Genomic DNA, 16182 nt, shown 5'->3' with positions numbered 1-16182 from the left:
ATGTGATATACATCATAAGAATAGAAAACTGATTGCTTGATATATTGTACCTTTTTTTTTTTTTCCCTTGTAAAGAATCCCAGTTTGCATTCCAAAGCTACAATGAAAACACCACCTTAGAAGCCATTTGAAACCAGATGGGGTTGTATCCCATTAGATAGGGGAATCAGATTATCATCATCATTATCTAAGACTTCATCTCCCAGCCAAGGATGGAGTGAGGTAAGATCCAGAGACCAAGAAAAAGTCTAATGAATGGAGATTGGAGAACTAGCAGAAGATTGTCCAGTTAAATGGCTCACACTCTCATTCACTCAACATTCAAGCCTTTGAAATTCTGACTGTACTTCACAGGCATAAACTGTCACACTTAAAAGCTTCAGTTACCTATTTGCTAAAGTCAGTCCAACAACTATTACATTACGGGGAAAGGGGGTTACAGCGTGCCAGACCCTTGTTATTTACCCTTCAGTTGTTATTTACTCTGCTTCAAATGAGCTCAGTTCACCCTCACTTCCATAACCTCATCAGCCTTTGTATGTTGTTGTTTCACAGACTCACTGTCATTGTTCAAGAGATTGAGGAAAAATGTATAGTAAAGAAAAGGGATCCGTATTTTGTTTTTGTTGAATTGGAGAAAGGCTTTGACTGAGTCCCCAGAGAAGTTGTGAAGTGGGCAATGAGAAAGCTTGGGATTGAGGAGTGGCTGGTTAGGGTGGTTTTGGCCATGTATGTGGGTGCTCGCACCTTGGTAAGGGTGAACAGAGATTTGAATGATGAGTTTTCCGTGAATGTTGGTGTACATTAGGGGTCAGTCTTGAGTCCCTTATTGTTTGTCATGGTATTTGAAACCCTCTCACTTGGCTTCAGAAATGGACTCCTGTGGGAGATGTTGTATGCTGATGATTTGGTGTTGATTTCAGAAAATGAAAGAGAGGCGGAGGAAAGATTTAGGAAGTGGAGAGATGATATGGGGCACGAGGGCTTGAGAGTAAATGCAGATAAAACAAAAGTGATAGTATCTAGGGCTGGTGGCAGTACTGTCAGACAAGAGGGAGAGTGGCCATGTGTGATTTGCCTCAAGGGTGTGGGAAGTAATTCCTTCTTGTGCAGTGTCTGTGATAAGTGGTTGCATAAGAGATTTAGTGGTATTTAAGGTAAACAGCAAGATAATGCTGATTTCAGTGTAGTTTGTCAGGGAGAGCATGTGGAGCTTGTCAGGCATGAAAGGAGTGATCTTACTGGTGAGTCTCTTCAGTATGTGGAAGAGTTTTGTTATTTGGGAGACATGTAATGTGATGGAGGTGGGGCTCGAGCTAGCTCTGTGGCTAGAGTGAGGAGTGGTTGGAAGAAGTTCGGGGAGCTGTTGCCTCTCGTGACAATGAGAGGGCTCTCCCGCTGTGCTAAGAGATGTTTGTATGTGGCGTGTGTTAGGAGTGTAATGCTGTATGGTAGTGAGACCTGGACAGTAAAGGAGGGGGATATTCACAGGCTGAAACGTACGGATATAACAGTAATTAGACTGATGTGCAGTGTCCCTGAGTGCGATGTGTGGAGGGGCTAGGTTTATGATGGAAGAGTTAATTGGTAGGATGGGACTGGAGTATATTGGAGTTGTGATGAGGAGAGGTAGATTGAGATGGTTTGAGCATGTACAGTAGAGAGGATGGGGGATGATAATTGGGTGCAGAAAGTGAGAAGTGTTAACATTAGGGGAAGAGTTGTGAGAGGTAGACTGAAAAATACTTGGGACGAGGTCATTAAGACCTCAGGGATAAGGAACTGAATAGGAAAGCTGCCAGAGATTGAGCAGCATGGAGAGCCACTATTAGGTGACCAAGGCTGATGCATTCATGTAATGTAGGGCAGCTAAATAGAGTATGATAGTTGTAAAAGCTAGGCAAGCTTATGTAACTGTATGAAGTCTGGGAGACATTAAGAACTGGAAAGATGAGAGACAGTGAAATCACCCTTCCAGGAAGAAAAACTATGATGTGAACCACAGTTTGCAACAAAAGTAAAAACAAACACACAAGATGGCTTGGAAGATTTTTTTATAGACAGGATGTAAGTTCAGGTGTGGCCAGTCATAAAAAGGATAAAGGAGTAAGAGGAGTGCTGATGACTGAATGAGGAATGAATGATTTGTGTATTCCAGTGTTGGATACCTATATGTCAAGCTGGAGATGATGAAAGTGACTCCAGCAAGTGTAAAATGCAGTTTGTGATAAAAGTATTGAAGAAGATGAGAGGCTTTGGAAATACTGTAGTTAGAATGAGTGATAAAGCTCATTGATGAAAAGTTTCAGAGTGATTGTAAGGGGTATTTTGAGTGAATTACTTCTTGTACTGTGAATGTTGTTAGTGAGGGGGAAAAAAAAAGAAATGTATTCCTAAGATTCAGCTGGATAAAATGAAATTGAAAGAAGGGTGGAAAATGGCTGAGAGGGTTACTGAAAGCAAACATATTCAAGTGTAAAAACTGAGTAATAAGTTAGTAACAGATGTCTTGTAGTAAAGGATTAAGGCAAAGAACATGCTAGTGGTATGCATCTGAGGCAGTAAACAATGCTGTAATGGGTATTTATCCATGCAGTTCCTTATCTTCTCTTGTTCACACAACAGTGCATGTGGGACTTGGATGCAGTACCAAATATTTCAGATCATAATCTAGAGGAAAATTAGTGTCAAGCAAAAATTAATTATCTGCTGTAATGACCTTGTAGTCAGTAGTCATTTAATTCCTCTTCATTCCCTCCCTGTCAACCAGACTGGCTGTTGGGCTGGTAACCTGATGATGAAACATGCCCATAAAGGCTTCCAGTCAGACATTTTCCTCACTCTTCTGGCTGCTGGTGCGGAAGTGACAATCGGGCATGCAGTGGACAGCACCACCTCACACCTTAATCTGGAGCAGTTCTTAGAGACAGACATGTCGAGAAGTGTCATACTTTCTGTGGCTCTACCACCTGCACCTCCCAGTACTAAGGTGATGGTCTTGATTCATATCTGTATGTATCCTTGATCATTGATAATGTATTTACCTAGTTTTACCTACTTAGACTTAATTGTAATATACAGGATATGAGCTACTTTCGTGGTGTCCCGTCTCCGTGTCTCAGCCAGTCAGACTTCATTTTAAGCTCATTTAAGTTTTTGGACTGGATGATCTCTTTGTCCAGGCTATTCCACAGGTTAGTGCATCTACATGGAAAACTGTATTTCTTAATATCTTTCATGCAACTTGTCTTTTTCAAATTCTTTCCATGTTCTCATGTTCCTCCTCCATCCCATACAAACAGGTCTTTTCTGTCAGTTTTATCTATTCCTATCATTGCCATGAACACTGCAATCATGTCGCCTCTTTCTCTTCTTTTTTCTTGGGAAGGCAGACCCAGCTTTTCTTAGTCTTTCCTTGTACTGTACGATAGTTCTTTCAGGCTAGGGACCATCTTGGTTGCTGTTCTTTGTATCCTCTCGATCTTGTTTGTATCTTTCTTTTTGTGTGGAGATCACACCACTGCCACAAATTCTAACCTGGGGTGAATAATAGCCACTATTAATTTTTTCATCATCTCCTCATCCATGTATTGAAATGTCATTCCTATGTTTGTCCAGAGCTTATATGTCCCTCTGACAGTCTTGTTAATGTGTTTTTTGGGTGACAAATTATGCTGGACCAACGCTTCCAGGTCCTACTTTTCTCTCGCCCTTGTGATTAGTTCCTTTCCCATTGAGTAATTCAGAGATGGCTTCTTAGTACTCTTGCCCATTTCCAGTATTTTGGACTGTGTTGAATTTCATTTCCTATACCCATCTTCAATCGTAAATCCTGTCCAGATCTTCCTACAGCATTTTGCAGTCCTCTTCAACTTCAACCAACTCTCTCCATGATCTTTGTGTCATCTGCAGACAGGCTTGAATAACTGTTCATTCCATCCACCATATCATTTACCTAGATCATGAACATTAAGGGTGCCAGCATTGAGCCCCGTGGGACTGCACTTGTTACTTCCCTCCACCATGACATTCTATCCTTTATTACTGTCCTCATCTGTCTGTCTGCCGTGAGGTCTTTTATCCATTCTAAGAGGTTGCCCTTCAGTCCTCTTATGTGCTTCAGTTTCCACATGAGTTGCTGATGGGGTACCTTGTCAAAGGCTTTCTCCAGATCCAAGTATTGACAATCCACCCAACTAGCTCTCTCCTGTAGCATGTCAGTTATTTTTTAGTAGAAGCTCAACTAGTTAAAGACACACAATCTTCCATTCCTGAATCTAAACTGACTTTCTGCCAAAATGTCCATCCCCTTTAGATATTTTGTCCGTCTGTCTTTCAAAGTTATTTCTCACAATTTTATGACCGTGCTGGTCAGGAACACTGGTCTATAATTCAGGGGTTCTTCTTTATTCCCTCCTTTGTAAATTGGTACCACATTGGCTCACTTCCATTTCCGAGGCACTTTCCCTTCTTCCAGAGAACACACACTTATACCATGAATCTTATCCACCAGCTGTTCTCCTCATTCCTTTAGTATCCAATTAGAGATTCCGTCAGGCCCTGGGGCCTTCCATACATCTTGAGTTTTAAGTAATTTATACAGATCCTACACTCCCACTTTTATATCTTTTAGAACACTGAGGAGGTGAGAAGCACAAGGCCTTAAATGCCACTGCAGCATAAATTGTTTTCTCCCATGCTTCCGTTATTCCAGGAATGTGTATTTGAAGCCTTATGATATTGCCAATATGGTTGAAAATCCCATTGAATGAAGGTAACTTTCACTCCCCGTGGCTGGGAGCTGCCTCTCCTGCCGCCAGGGTACAGGTACAAGGTCGCATATCTCAGTGGGGTGGCATTATGCTATCCTATTGGCTAGTGCAGCCGCCATCTTTGCCATGACAACCGCCCAATATGTGTGTGTGTTTCATAACTATGGTGAATCACAGCGCGAATCTGATTAGCAGACCAATCGCCATGCCTGGTCTATACCTGCTCTGGGCTGTTTGTTGATACTCCCAGCTGTTTTCTGCAGTTTGGTGGCATTTTTGACTTACTGTTTTGATTCGCTTGGTGTTTTATGATATTTTGCGCTTGTTTATCACATAATACCCATCATCAATAAACAGACACATCAGTAAACAAACAAACACCCTTCTTCTCCATTATTATTATTGTTCTTTGTTTATTCTGTGTTTTTATCATTATTAATATTAATAATGGTTGATTTCCTAATGTTCGGTTCTTCATTACTGATTTAACACTTTTTGGTTTGTTTGTTTGACACTGCAATACTTTGGTAAAATTTAATAATGTAAGGATTTTGTAGAAAACAAGACATCTTTTTGTCCCAGATTTATGTTTAATGGTAACAAACATAAAAACAAGCACTAACACACAAAAAAACTCGGTTTATATTGTTGTAATATTAGTGAACAGTAATTACCTGTTTATAGAGTACTTTCATCCAATTTTATCCTCAAAATTATAAGAAACGCCACGTTATGATGTACTGAGGGTTACAATGTGAGGGTTTTTGCACTTTCATCGGATGGTGCACACACACACAAGTTCAGAATTTTGACACACACGCACATACACAACACACCCAAGCTGTTTTATAGATTTGTTAATGGCAAACTGAAACAAAAGGAAGGGATCACCAAATTGAAAGTAAAAGGAGAGGTCTATAAAGATGCAGCAGTGCAAGCTGAAATAATGAACAAATGTTTCCAATCGGTTTTCACTAATGAAAAAGAGTTTGTGGAAGGGGAGGGAGTGATTAGAAATCTACCGGTGATAAAAGATATAAAAGTGGAGGTACAGGAAGTGTATAAATTACTGGAAACCCAAGATGTAAGGAAAGCCCCAGGACCTGATGGAATTTCTAATTGGGTACTGAAGGAATTCAGAGAACAACTGGCGGATAAAATTCCCAGTTTAATCGTGTGTTCTCTGGAAGAGGGGAAAGTGCCACAAGAATGGAAGAGGGCAAATGTGGTACCAATTTATAAGGGAGGAAACAGGGAAGAACCCCTGAATTATAGACCAGTGTCTCTAACCAGCATGGTCGCAAAATTGTGAGAGAGAATCCTGAAAGACAGATGGATAAAATATCTAGAAGAGATGAATATTTTGGCTGAATGTCAATTTGGATCCAGAAGTGGAAGGTCATGTGTTTCGAACTTGTTGAGCTTTTACTCAAGAGCGATTGACGTGGTACACGAGAGAGATGGTTGGGTGGATTGTGTGTACTTTGACTTAGAGATGGCCTTTGATAAGGTACCTCATGAGAGACTAATGTGGAAACTAGAATATATAGGAGGACTGAAGGGGAAACTCCTGGAATGGATGAGAGACTTTCTGAGAGACAGACAAATGAGGACAGTAATAAAGGATAGGATGTCTGGATGGAGGGAAGTAACAAGTGGAGTCCCTCAAGGCTCGGTGTTGGCGTCAGTAATGTTCCTGATTTACGTAAATGATATGGTAGATGGAGTGAACAGTTATGCAAGTCTGTTTGCTGATGATGTAAAGATCTTGAGGAATTTAGAGGTTGAGGAGGATTGTAAAATGCTACAGGAGGATCTGGATAGGATACATAATTGGAGCTGGACGTGGGAAATGAAATTTAATGTAAAGAAATGTAAAATATTGGAAATGGGTAAAAGTACCAAGAGGCCATCACTGAACTATTTGTTGGGTAATGAATTAATTACAAAAATGAGAGAAGAGAAAGATTTGGGAGTGCTGGTCCAAGATAGTTTGTAAAAAACTGAAAAACACATTAACAAGATAGTTAGAGAGACTTATAAACTCTTGACTAACATAAGAGTAGCATTTCATTATATGGATGAGGAGATGATGAAAAAATTGATAGTGGCCATGATCCGCCCCAGGTTAGAATATACAGCAGTAGGGTGGTCCCCACACAAAACGAAAGATATAAACAAGATTGAGAGAATACAAAGAACAGCAACCAAGATGGTCCCCAATCTGGCAGATCTGTCATACAGAGAGAGGCTGGAAAAGCTAGATTTGCCTCCCTTTAGAGGAAAGGAGAAAGAGGGGAGACATGATTGCAGTGTTCAGGACCATGGTGGGAGTAGATAAAATTGACCGAGAAGATCTGTTTGTATGGGATAAGAGAGCAACAAGAGGACATGGAATGAAATTGAAAAAGTCAAGCTGCTTGAAGGACATCAAGAAATATTGCTTTCCTTACAGAAGTATAGACTTATGGAATAGCCTGGACAAAGAGATCGTCCAGTCTAAAAACTTAAACAAGTTTAAAGCTAATTTGACTTACTGAGATACAGCAATGGGAACCCACGAGTATAGCATATTTTGTGTGTATCACAATTAGGTATATTGGGTAAATACATAAGTATTTGGAACGACTTAGACGAAAAGGTGGTGCAGGAGAAAAACATTCATGTGTGTAAAGGTAGACTAGATAAATGTGGATATGGAGACAGGACAACGCGAGCATCGCTCAATTCCTGTATACTACAAATAGGTAAATACACACACACACACACACACACACACACACACACACACACACACACACACACACACACACACACACACACACACACACACACACACAGAGGTCACCAACAGAGATGGAGCTCTTCGTGGATCATGGGGAAATAATTACTGAATTAGCAACAAAAAGGAGTCCAGCCTATTTGTGATTTATGTTAATGTGTGCGTGAGTGGTGGTCCTGTCGGACGGTAGTTAAAAAAAAAAAGTGGTTTCAGTCATAAAAAGAACAAGATTTAGTGGAAGTAGAAAGTCTACATATGGTTGACTCATGGTGGAAAGGGATGGTGCTTTGTTTACAACTGGTGAGAGAGACTTTGAGGGCTTCTCCAAAGAGGATGTGGGAAATGGAAGTACAGTATTAAGTTGAACCATACAAGAGTAGCAGGAGTAGAGAAAACAGCAGAGAGGAATGTTCAGGAGATAAAAAAGGTATGGGGAGTATTTAGAGAGTTACAGGAATGGACCATAGAGCAGGAAAATGAGATAAAAAATCTACGGAATAAACTGGAAAAAGTTTGTACACGCAGTGACGAACAAGAAAGAGAAGTTACAGAATTAAAAGTGAGTAATGCATCTGCCTCTAAGGAAATAAAACAGCTTAAGAGGGAGAATAAGAGGTTGGAAGAAGAAAGGGACAGGATGAAAAGCAAACTAGATGATTATGAATCAAAATCAAGAATACAAGACAAGCACATTAAAGAAATCAGGGAACAACAAAAGGGGTGGAAGAAAATTCAGGAGGAAGGAAATGTAAATTTGAAAGAGATTATAGAACAACAAAGCAAGGAAAAGATGGAGAGGGAAGTGGTTAGGGTACTGGGATGTAGAGACTCTTTAGTTAGGGATGTAGCTGATAAGAAAGAATGTGTAATAATTTCAGGAGTTAAAGAAAAATATTTGACAGTAAGATCAGAAAGAGAAAGAGAAGAACTGAGTAAGGTTAAAGAAATAATATCAGTAGTCATGGAGGAAAACAACGAAGCTCAAGAGAAGATTGAAGAGGTGTTTTGGTTAGGAAAGTACGAGGAAAGAGGGGCAAGGCCATTGAAGGTCCCAGGCAACAGTAAATGAAATTATCAGTAGAACATGGAAATTATCAGACAAGGAAGGGTTCAAAAATGTTTGGATAAAGAGAAAAGCAAATGAGGAAGAAAGAGCTAAAATAAAGGAGTTAATAAAGGAAACAAAGGTAAAAAACGAACAGAGAACGGAGGAAGAGAAGACAGTGTTTAATTGGAGAGTCATGGATCAGAAATTAAGGTAGTGGTACCGACAGAGAGAAGGAGGAAAGAGGGTATAAAAAACAAAAATAATTTTAATGTGGCATACACTAATGTTGATGGTTTAATATCGGCAAGGCTAGAAATCAACATTTTTTTTTAGGGTGCAATGAACCTGATGTTATGTGCTTTGTAGAGACCAAGTTAAGAGAAGATACTGATGTTCATATTGGAGATGGTAAATACAAACTGTGGAGAAGAGACAGAAAAGAAAAAATGGGAGGAAGAATGATGATAGCAGTGAAGAACAACATAAATGTAGATATCGTGGAAATGGGAGAAGCCAGGGCTGAAGTGATAAATATGATATTAGAAACTGGAGAGAATAGCAAGAGAGATATGGCTGTAGTGTATGTTCCCCCTAAGACAAGAGCATGGAGTGATGATGGATACCAGGAAATGTTGTCAGACATGGCTGGTTATTTACAGAAAATTATTGAGAAAAGCAGCAATATAATTTTAATGGGTGACTTCAGTTGTAAAGAGGTGAACTGGGAGGAATGGGACTCAGGAGGACAGCAGACAGACAATTGTTTAGGGCGGGTTTTCATTTATAAATATGAATGGATTCTAGTATTCTTAGATTCATACTGGTACATGTGTCTATTATACAGAAATTCTTGGGATCAACAGAAGTATTACAAATATATGAATGTTCCCTTACTGCTGAGTGAGGAGGGTCGCTCACAGAGAGAGATCAGTCGAGCAGGTCAGGTCTCCCTGTGAGCGACCCTCCTCACTCAGCAGTAAGGGAACATTCATATATTTGTAATACTTCTGTTGATCCCTAGAATTTCTGTATAATAGACAAATGTACCAGTATGAATCTAAGAATACTAGAATCCATTCATATTTATAAACAGAAACCCACCCTAAACAATTGTCTGTCTGCTGTCCCTCTGAATATATTGTGCAGTTAAGTCCCTCCTATAATTTAACACTACGTTTTCTCTATGTAGGTACGATGAGCTCATGCTCATATAGTTCTTTTAGGATTTTAAATACCATACAGGTCTTTTTCTAATCTTTTTAGATCCACTGAAGATGACATGGATGAATATGTCGAAACGTCCGGACATAATAAATATGCTGTTCGTTGCAACACTGGTATTGCTTTTCCTGTAGTCAAGATTTTTTATGTCTCTCTAACTGTCTTGTTAATGTGTTTTTCAGGTGACAAACTATTCCTGGACTGGCACTCCCAAATTTTTCTCTTCTATCACTTTCGTGATTGGTTCATTACCCATCAAATAATTCAGTGATGGTCTCTTGGTACTTTTACCCATTTCCAATATTTTACATTTTTTTGCGCTGAATTTCATTTCCCACATCCGGCTCCAATCATGTATCCTATCCAGATCCTCCTGCAGCATTTCACAGTCTTCCTCAACTTCTACTTTCCTCAAGATCTTTGCATTATCAGCAAACAGACCTGCATGACTGTTCATTCCATCTACCATATCATTTACATACATCAGGAACATTACTGGCGCTAACACCGAGCCTTGTGGGACTTCACTTGTTACTTCCCTCCATCCAGATGTCCCGTCCATTATTACTGTCCTCATTTGTCTGTCTCTCAGAAAGTCTCTCATCCATTCCACAAGGTTTCCCTTCAGTCCTCCTGTATGCTTTAGTTTCCACATTAGTCTCTTATAGGGTACCTTGTCGAAGGCCTTCTCCAAATCTAAATACGCACAATCCACCCAAGAATCTCTCTCCTGTAGCATGTCAATCACTCTTGAGTAAAAGTTCAGCAAGTTGGAAACACATGACCTTCCACTTCTGAACCGAAACTGACTCTCAGCCAAAATGTTCATCTCTTCCGGATATTTTATCCATCTATCTTTCAGAATTCTCTCGCACAGTTTTGCGACCATGCTGGTTAGGGACATTTGTCAATAATCCAGGGGTTCCTCCCTGTTTCCTCCCTTATAAATTGGTACCACATTCTCCCACTTCCATACCCGAATCACTTTCCCCTCTTCCAGAGAACACACAATTAAACTGAATCTTATCTATCAGTTGCATACCTTCAGTACCCAATTAGAGATTCCATCTGGTCCTGGGGCTTTCGTTACATCTTGAGTTTCCAGTACAGTAATTTATACACTTCTTGTACTTCCACTTTTATATCTTTTATCACTATGTTTCTACAGTAATTACTCCCTCCCCCTCCACAAAATCCCTTTCATTAGTGAAATTGATTGAAAACATTTGTTCATTATTTCAGCTTGCATTGCCATATCTTTATAGACCTCTCCTTCTACTTTCAGTTTAGTGATTCCTTCCTTTTGTTTCAATTTGCCATTGACAAATCTTTAAAAGATATCCTGCTTCCTCTGTATCTCTCTTGTTTTGCTGAATTTTCTCCAATCTGCATTTTTGAAAAATTACCTCAATCCTGTAAAGTTTGCTTTCCCAAAATTGTACCTTCCCCGCCTATAAAGCTCATCTCTTGGCACCATGTTCCCTATTATCACCTGGAACTCAGTCACTACCCTTTTTCCTATAGGACACAGATATTTCAAAGATTCATTTACATTAGGTTCTTTGGTCAGTAGTAAATCTAATCTTGCTGGTGTGTCTTCACCTCGGATTTGTGTCTCTTCTTTGACCCACAGTGTCCTTACATTATTCATTGCTATATTTAACAGTATAGTGCCCCATGAATTTTCACTGCCATCTGAGTCCCATTCCTCCCAGCTCACCTCTTTACAATTAAAATCCCCCATTAGAATCATATTGTTGCTTTTCTCATTCACTTTCTGCAAATAACTAACCATGTCTGTCAACATCTCCTGGTATTCATGATCATTCCATGCTCTTGTCTTAGGGGGAACATATATTACTGTACTGCCATATCTCTCTTGCCATTCTCTTCAGTTTCTAATTTCATATTTATCACTTCCCCCCCCACCCTCTCCCATTTCCACAGTATCCACATTTACATTGTTCTTCACTGCTATCATCACTCCTCCTCCTGGTTTTTCTTTTCCGTCTCTTCTCCACAGTTTGCATTTACCATCTCCCAGTTGGATATCCTCTCTTAATTTGGTCTCTATAAAGTACATAATATCTGGTTCATGTACCTTTAAGAAGTCGTTGATTTCTAGCTTTGCCGATATTAAACCATCAACATTAGTATGTGCCACTTTCAAACTTTTTTCGTTGCTTTTTATACCCTCTTCTCTTCCTCTCTCCGTCGGTACCACTTCCTCAATTTGTGATCCATAACTCTCCAACGAAACACTGTCTTCTTTTCCAACGAAACACTGTCTTCTCTTCCTCCATTCTCTTCGTTTTTTTCTTTTGCTTCCTTAATTAGCTCCTTTATTTTAGCTCTTTCTTCCTCATTTGCATCTCCTTATCCAAACATTTTTGAACTCTTCTTTGTCTGATAATTTCCATGTTCTATTGATGATTTCATTTACCATTACCTGGGCCTTAAACTTTATCTTAAGTGGCCCCGCCCCTCCTTTCTCGTAATTTCCTATCCTAAACATTTCTTCAGTCTCTTCTTGAGCTTCGTTGTTACCCTCCATAACTACTGATATTACCTTTCTAACCTTGCTCATTTCTTTTTTTTTTCTCTTTGTGTTCTTATTGTCATACATTTTTCTTTTACTCCTGAAATTATTACACATTTTTTCTTATCTGCTTCATCCCTAACTAAAGATTCTCTACTTCTCAGTACCCTAACCACTTTCCTCTCCACCTTTTCCTTGCTTTGTTGTTCTATAATCTTTCTCACCTTTACATTTCCTTCTTCCTGAATTTTCTTCCACCCCTTATGTTGCCCCTTGATTTCCTTAATGTGCTCATCTTGCATCCTTGATCTTGATTCATACTCATCTAGTTTACTTTTCAGCCTGTCTCTTTCTTTTTCCAATCTCTTATTTTCCCTCATGAGCTATTGCATTTCATTTGAGGCAGATTCCTTATTCACTTTTAATTCTGTAACTTCTCTTTCTTGTTCATCACTGCATGTGGAAACTTTTTCCAGTTAATTTGGCAAAACTTTTATCTCTTTCTCCTACTCTAAAGTCCATTCCTCCAAGTCTCTCATTACTGCCCATACCTTTTTTAACTCCTGGACATTCCTCTCCGCCATTTCCTCTACTCCTGCTACTCCTGTTTGGTACAGCTTATTACTTCCTTTTCTCATATCTTCATCAGCAAAGCCCACAAATTCCCTTTCACCAGTTGTAAACAAAGATCGGTCCTTCTCTGCCTTGATGCAACCATATGGAAACTTTATACAGCAAACTCGCCCCTAACCCAAGGGTTTCATTCCAACTGTGGCGTGTTCGTCGCGAAACCGCGTAAGTTTTAACTGCTCCTTATTTTGCTCCGTAGACCCCCTAAATGTGGCGTTTAGCTGATATCTGTCATTGGTAATCAATATGAAGCACTTTAGGTGGTTAGAAGGTTTATTTAAAGTTATAACTTACAAATACAGTACTGCACAGCAAGACTTCAACACACAAATACGTAAACACAAGGCAACATTCCGATGCTGATTGGTTTCAGGACAATTTGTCGTCAAGTCAGTTCGCCGTCATTAATGAAGACAGCTGTGGGTGATGCTAAAATATAATTCAAAGGCGAAATAAGTATATTTATAGAATGACGGGGAATCGTTCAGGGTGCGAATTGTCCTGACAGGGAATCGTCCATGTTTTGACAGGGAATTGTCTGACGGCGAATTGACCTGACAGAGAATTGTCTTGGAACCCACCGATCATGGGTAATCATATAAATCAGGTTAACTGGTTACAAGGCTTTAGTTAATGCTTTAACTTTATTTAAGTGTTTTAACTTACATACCAGAAGAGTAAATATTTATCTTACAAATACAGTATCGTGGAAAATCAGTGCAGCAAATCTTTAACGAACAAATAAGAAAAGGCAATATTCCGACTTCTTTCAAGTAAACTGGTTATAAGACTTTATTTTTTGGTTTAACATTATTTAATAATACTTTAACTTGTACATAAACTTACCAGAACAGTAATGTAAATATTTAACTTATAAATACAGTACTGTGGAAAAGCAGGACACGATCACCTGATCAAAACAAACCGTGCTTGGTGCTGCGCTGATGTTCGAGGATTTGACCTTTCAAAGGCCGCCTCTCGCGTAAATTTATAGTTTTCGTAATGGTTCTTTAATCTTACGTTGTTTTATACGTATCCCAGCACTAACCGCGTATAATTGCGAGCGCATTCGGCGAGAACGTGTTTGGGGCGAGTTTACTGTATTTCCACTGTATTTTGTACTCTTTATGACCAAAACCTGTGAGTATTTTTACTAAAATCCAACAGACCACCACTCACTCGCTCTTTCACATAATCATAATAGGCTGGTCTCTTTTTTGCTGCTGATTCAGCGATTATTTCCCCATGATCCAGGAAGAAGTCCGTTTCTGTTGGTGACCTGTGTGTGTGTATATTTGGTCTGCTTACCTGCTTGTCTATCTGTGAATGTATCTGTTTGTTTGTATGTTGTGTGTGGGTGTTTATATGTGTGATGTGTGTATGTATTTACCTAATTGTGATATACAGGAAATGAGCTACGCTCGTATGATCCTGTCTCTGTTTCTCAGTAAGTCAAATTTAGCTTTAAACTCGTTTAAATTTTTAGACTGGACGATCTTTTTGTCCAGGCTATTCCACAGGTCTATACATCTATAAGGAAAACTATATTTCTTGATATCCTTCAAGCAGCATGGCTTCTTCAGTTTCATTCTGTGTCCTCTTGTTACTCTCTTATCCAATAAGAACAGATCTTCTTTGTCAATTTTATCTACTCCCACTTTGGTCCTGAACACTGCAATCATGTCACCTCTCTTTCTCCTTTCTTCTAAGGAAGGCAAATCCAACTTTTCCAGCCTCTCTCTATACGACAGATCTGCCAGACTGGGGACCATTTTGGTTGCTGTTCTTTGTATTCTCTCAATCTTGTTTATATCTTTCTTTTTGTGTGGGGACCACACTACTGCTGCATATTGTAACCTGGGGCGAATCATGGCCACTATCAATTTTTTCATAATCTCACCCGTATAATGAAAAGCTACTTTTATATTAGTCAGGAGTTTATACGTCTCTCTAACTGTCTTGTTAATTTGTTTTTCAGGTGACAAACTGTCCTGGACAGGCATTCCCATATTTTTCTCTTCTGTCGCTTTTGTGATTGGTTCATTACCCGTCAAATAATTCAGTGATGGCCTCTTGGTACTTTTACCCGTTTCCAATACTTAATACTTCTTTGCATTGAATTTGATTTCCGTCATCCGACTCCATGCGTGTATCCTATTCAGATCCTCATGCAGCATTTTACAATCCTCCTCAACCTCTACCTTCCTCAAGATCTTTGCATCATCAGCAAACAGACTTGCGTAACTGTTCACTCCATCTGCCATATTATTTACGTACATCAGGAACATTACTGGTGCCATCACCGAGCCCTGTGGGACTCCACTTGTTACTTCCTTCCATCCAGACATCCTATCCTTTATTACTGTCCTCATTTGTCTGTCTCTCAAAAAGTCTCTCATCCATTCCACGAGGTTCCCCTTCAGTCTTCCTATATGCTCTAGTTTCCACGTTAGTCTCTTATGGGGTACCTTTTCGAAGGCCGTCTCCAAATCTAAATACACACAATCCACCCAACCATCTCTTTTTCTGTAGCACGTCAATCGCTCTTGAGTAAAAACTCAACAAGTTGGAAACACATGACCTTCCACTTCTAAATCCAAACTGACTGTCAGCCAAAATGTTCATCTCTTCCGGATATTTTATCCATCTATCTTTCAGAATTCTCTCGCACAATTTTGTGACCATGCTGGTTAGGGTCACTGGTCTATAATTCAGAGGTTCTTTGCTGTTTCCTCCCTTATAAAATTGGTACCACATTTACCCTCTTCCATTCTTGAGGCACTTTCTCCTTTTCCAGAGAACACACAATTAAACTGTGAATCTTATCTGCCAGTTGTTTTCTGCATTCCTTCTGTACCCAATTGGAGATTTCATCTGGTCCTGGGGCTTTCCATACATCTTGAGTTTCCAGTAATTTATACACTTCCTGTACTTCCACTTTTATATCTTTTATCACTACATTTCTAGTCACTCCCTCCCCTTCCACAAACTCACTTTCATTAGTGATTGGAAACGTTTGTTCATTATTTCTGCTTGGATTGCCACATCTTTATAGACCTCTCCTTCTACTTTCAGTTTGGTGATTCCTTCCTTTTGTGTCAGTTTGCCATAGACAAATCTATAAAACAGTTTGGGTTCATCCTTACATTTGTCTATTATACCTTTTTCAAAATTCCTTTCTTCCTGTGTG

At 39.4% G+C, this 16182-nt stretch overlaps 1 protein-coding gene across 1 annotated transcript in view; it reads left to right on the top strand.

Annotated features, from left to right (window-relative positions):
* Positions 1–16182, top strand: part of LOC145392518 (uncharacterized) — a 303717-nt gene that overhangs the window by 68195 nt on the left and 219340 nt on the right. Inside the window, exon 8 of the mRNA XM_080266913.1 lies at positions 2771–2989. Coding sequence (XP_080123039.1) covers positions 2771–2989 — 219 coding nt within the window. The remainder of the gene's footprint in view (positions 1–2770; positions 2990–16182) is intronic.

The sequence above is a fragment of the Coenobita brevimanus genome, chromosome 22 (genome assembly GCF_032717465.1).
Source record: "Coenobita brevimanus isolate Jiangsu-jjx chromosome 22, ASM3271746v2, whole genome shotgun sequence".
NCBI lineage: Eukaryota > Metazoa > Arthropoda > Malacostraca > Decapoda > Coenobitidae > Coenobita > Coenobita brevimanus.
Note: the sequence above shows the minus strand (reverse complement) of the source record. Positions and strands in the feature narration are given on the sequence as shown.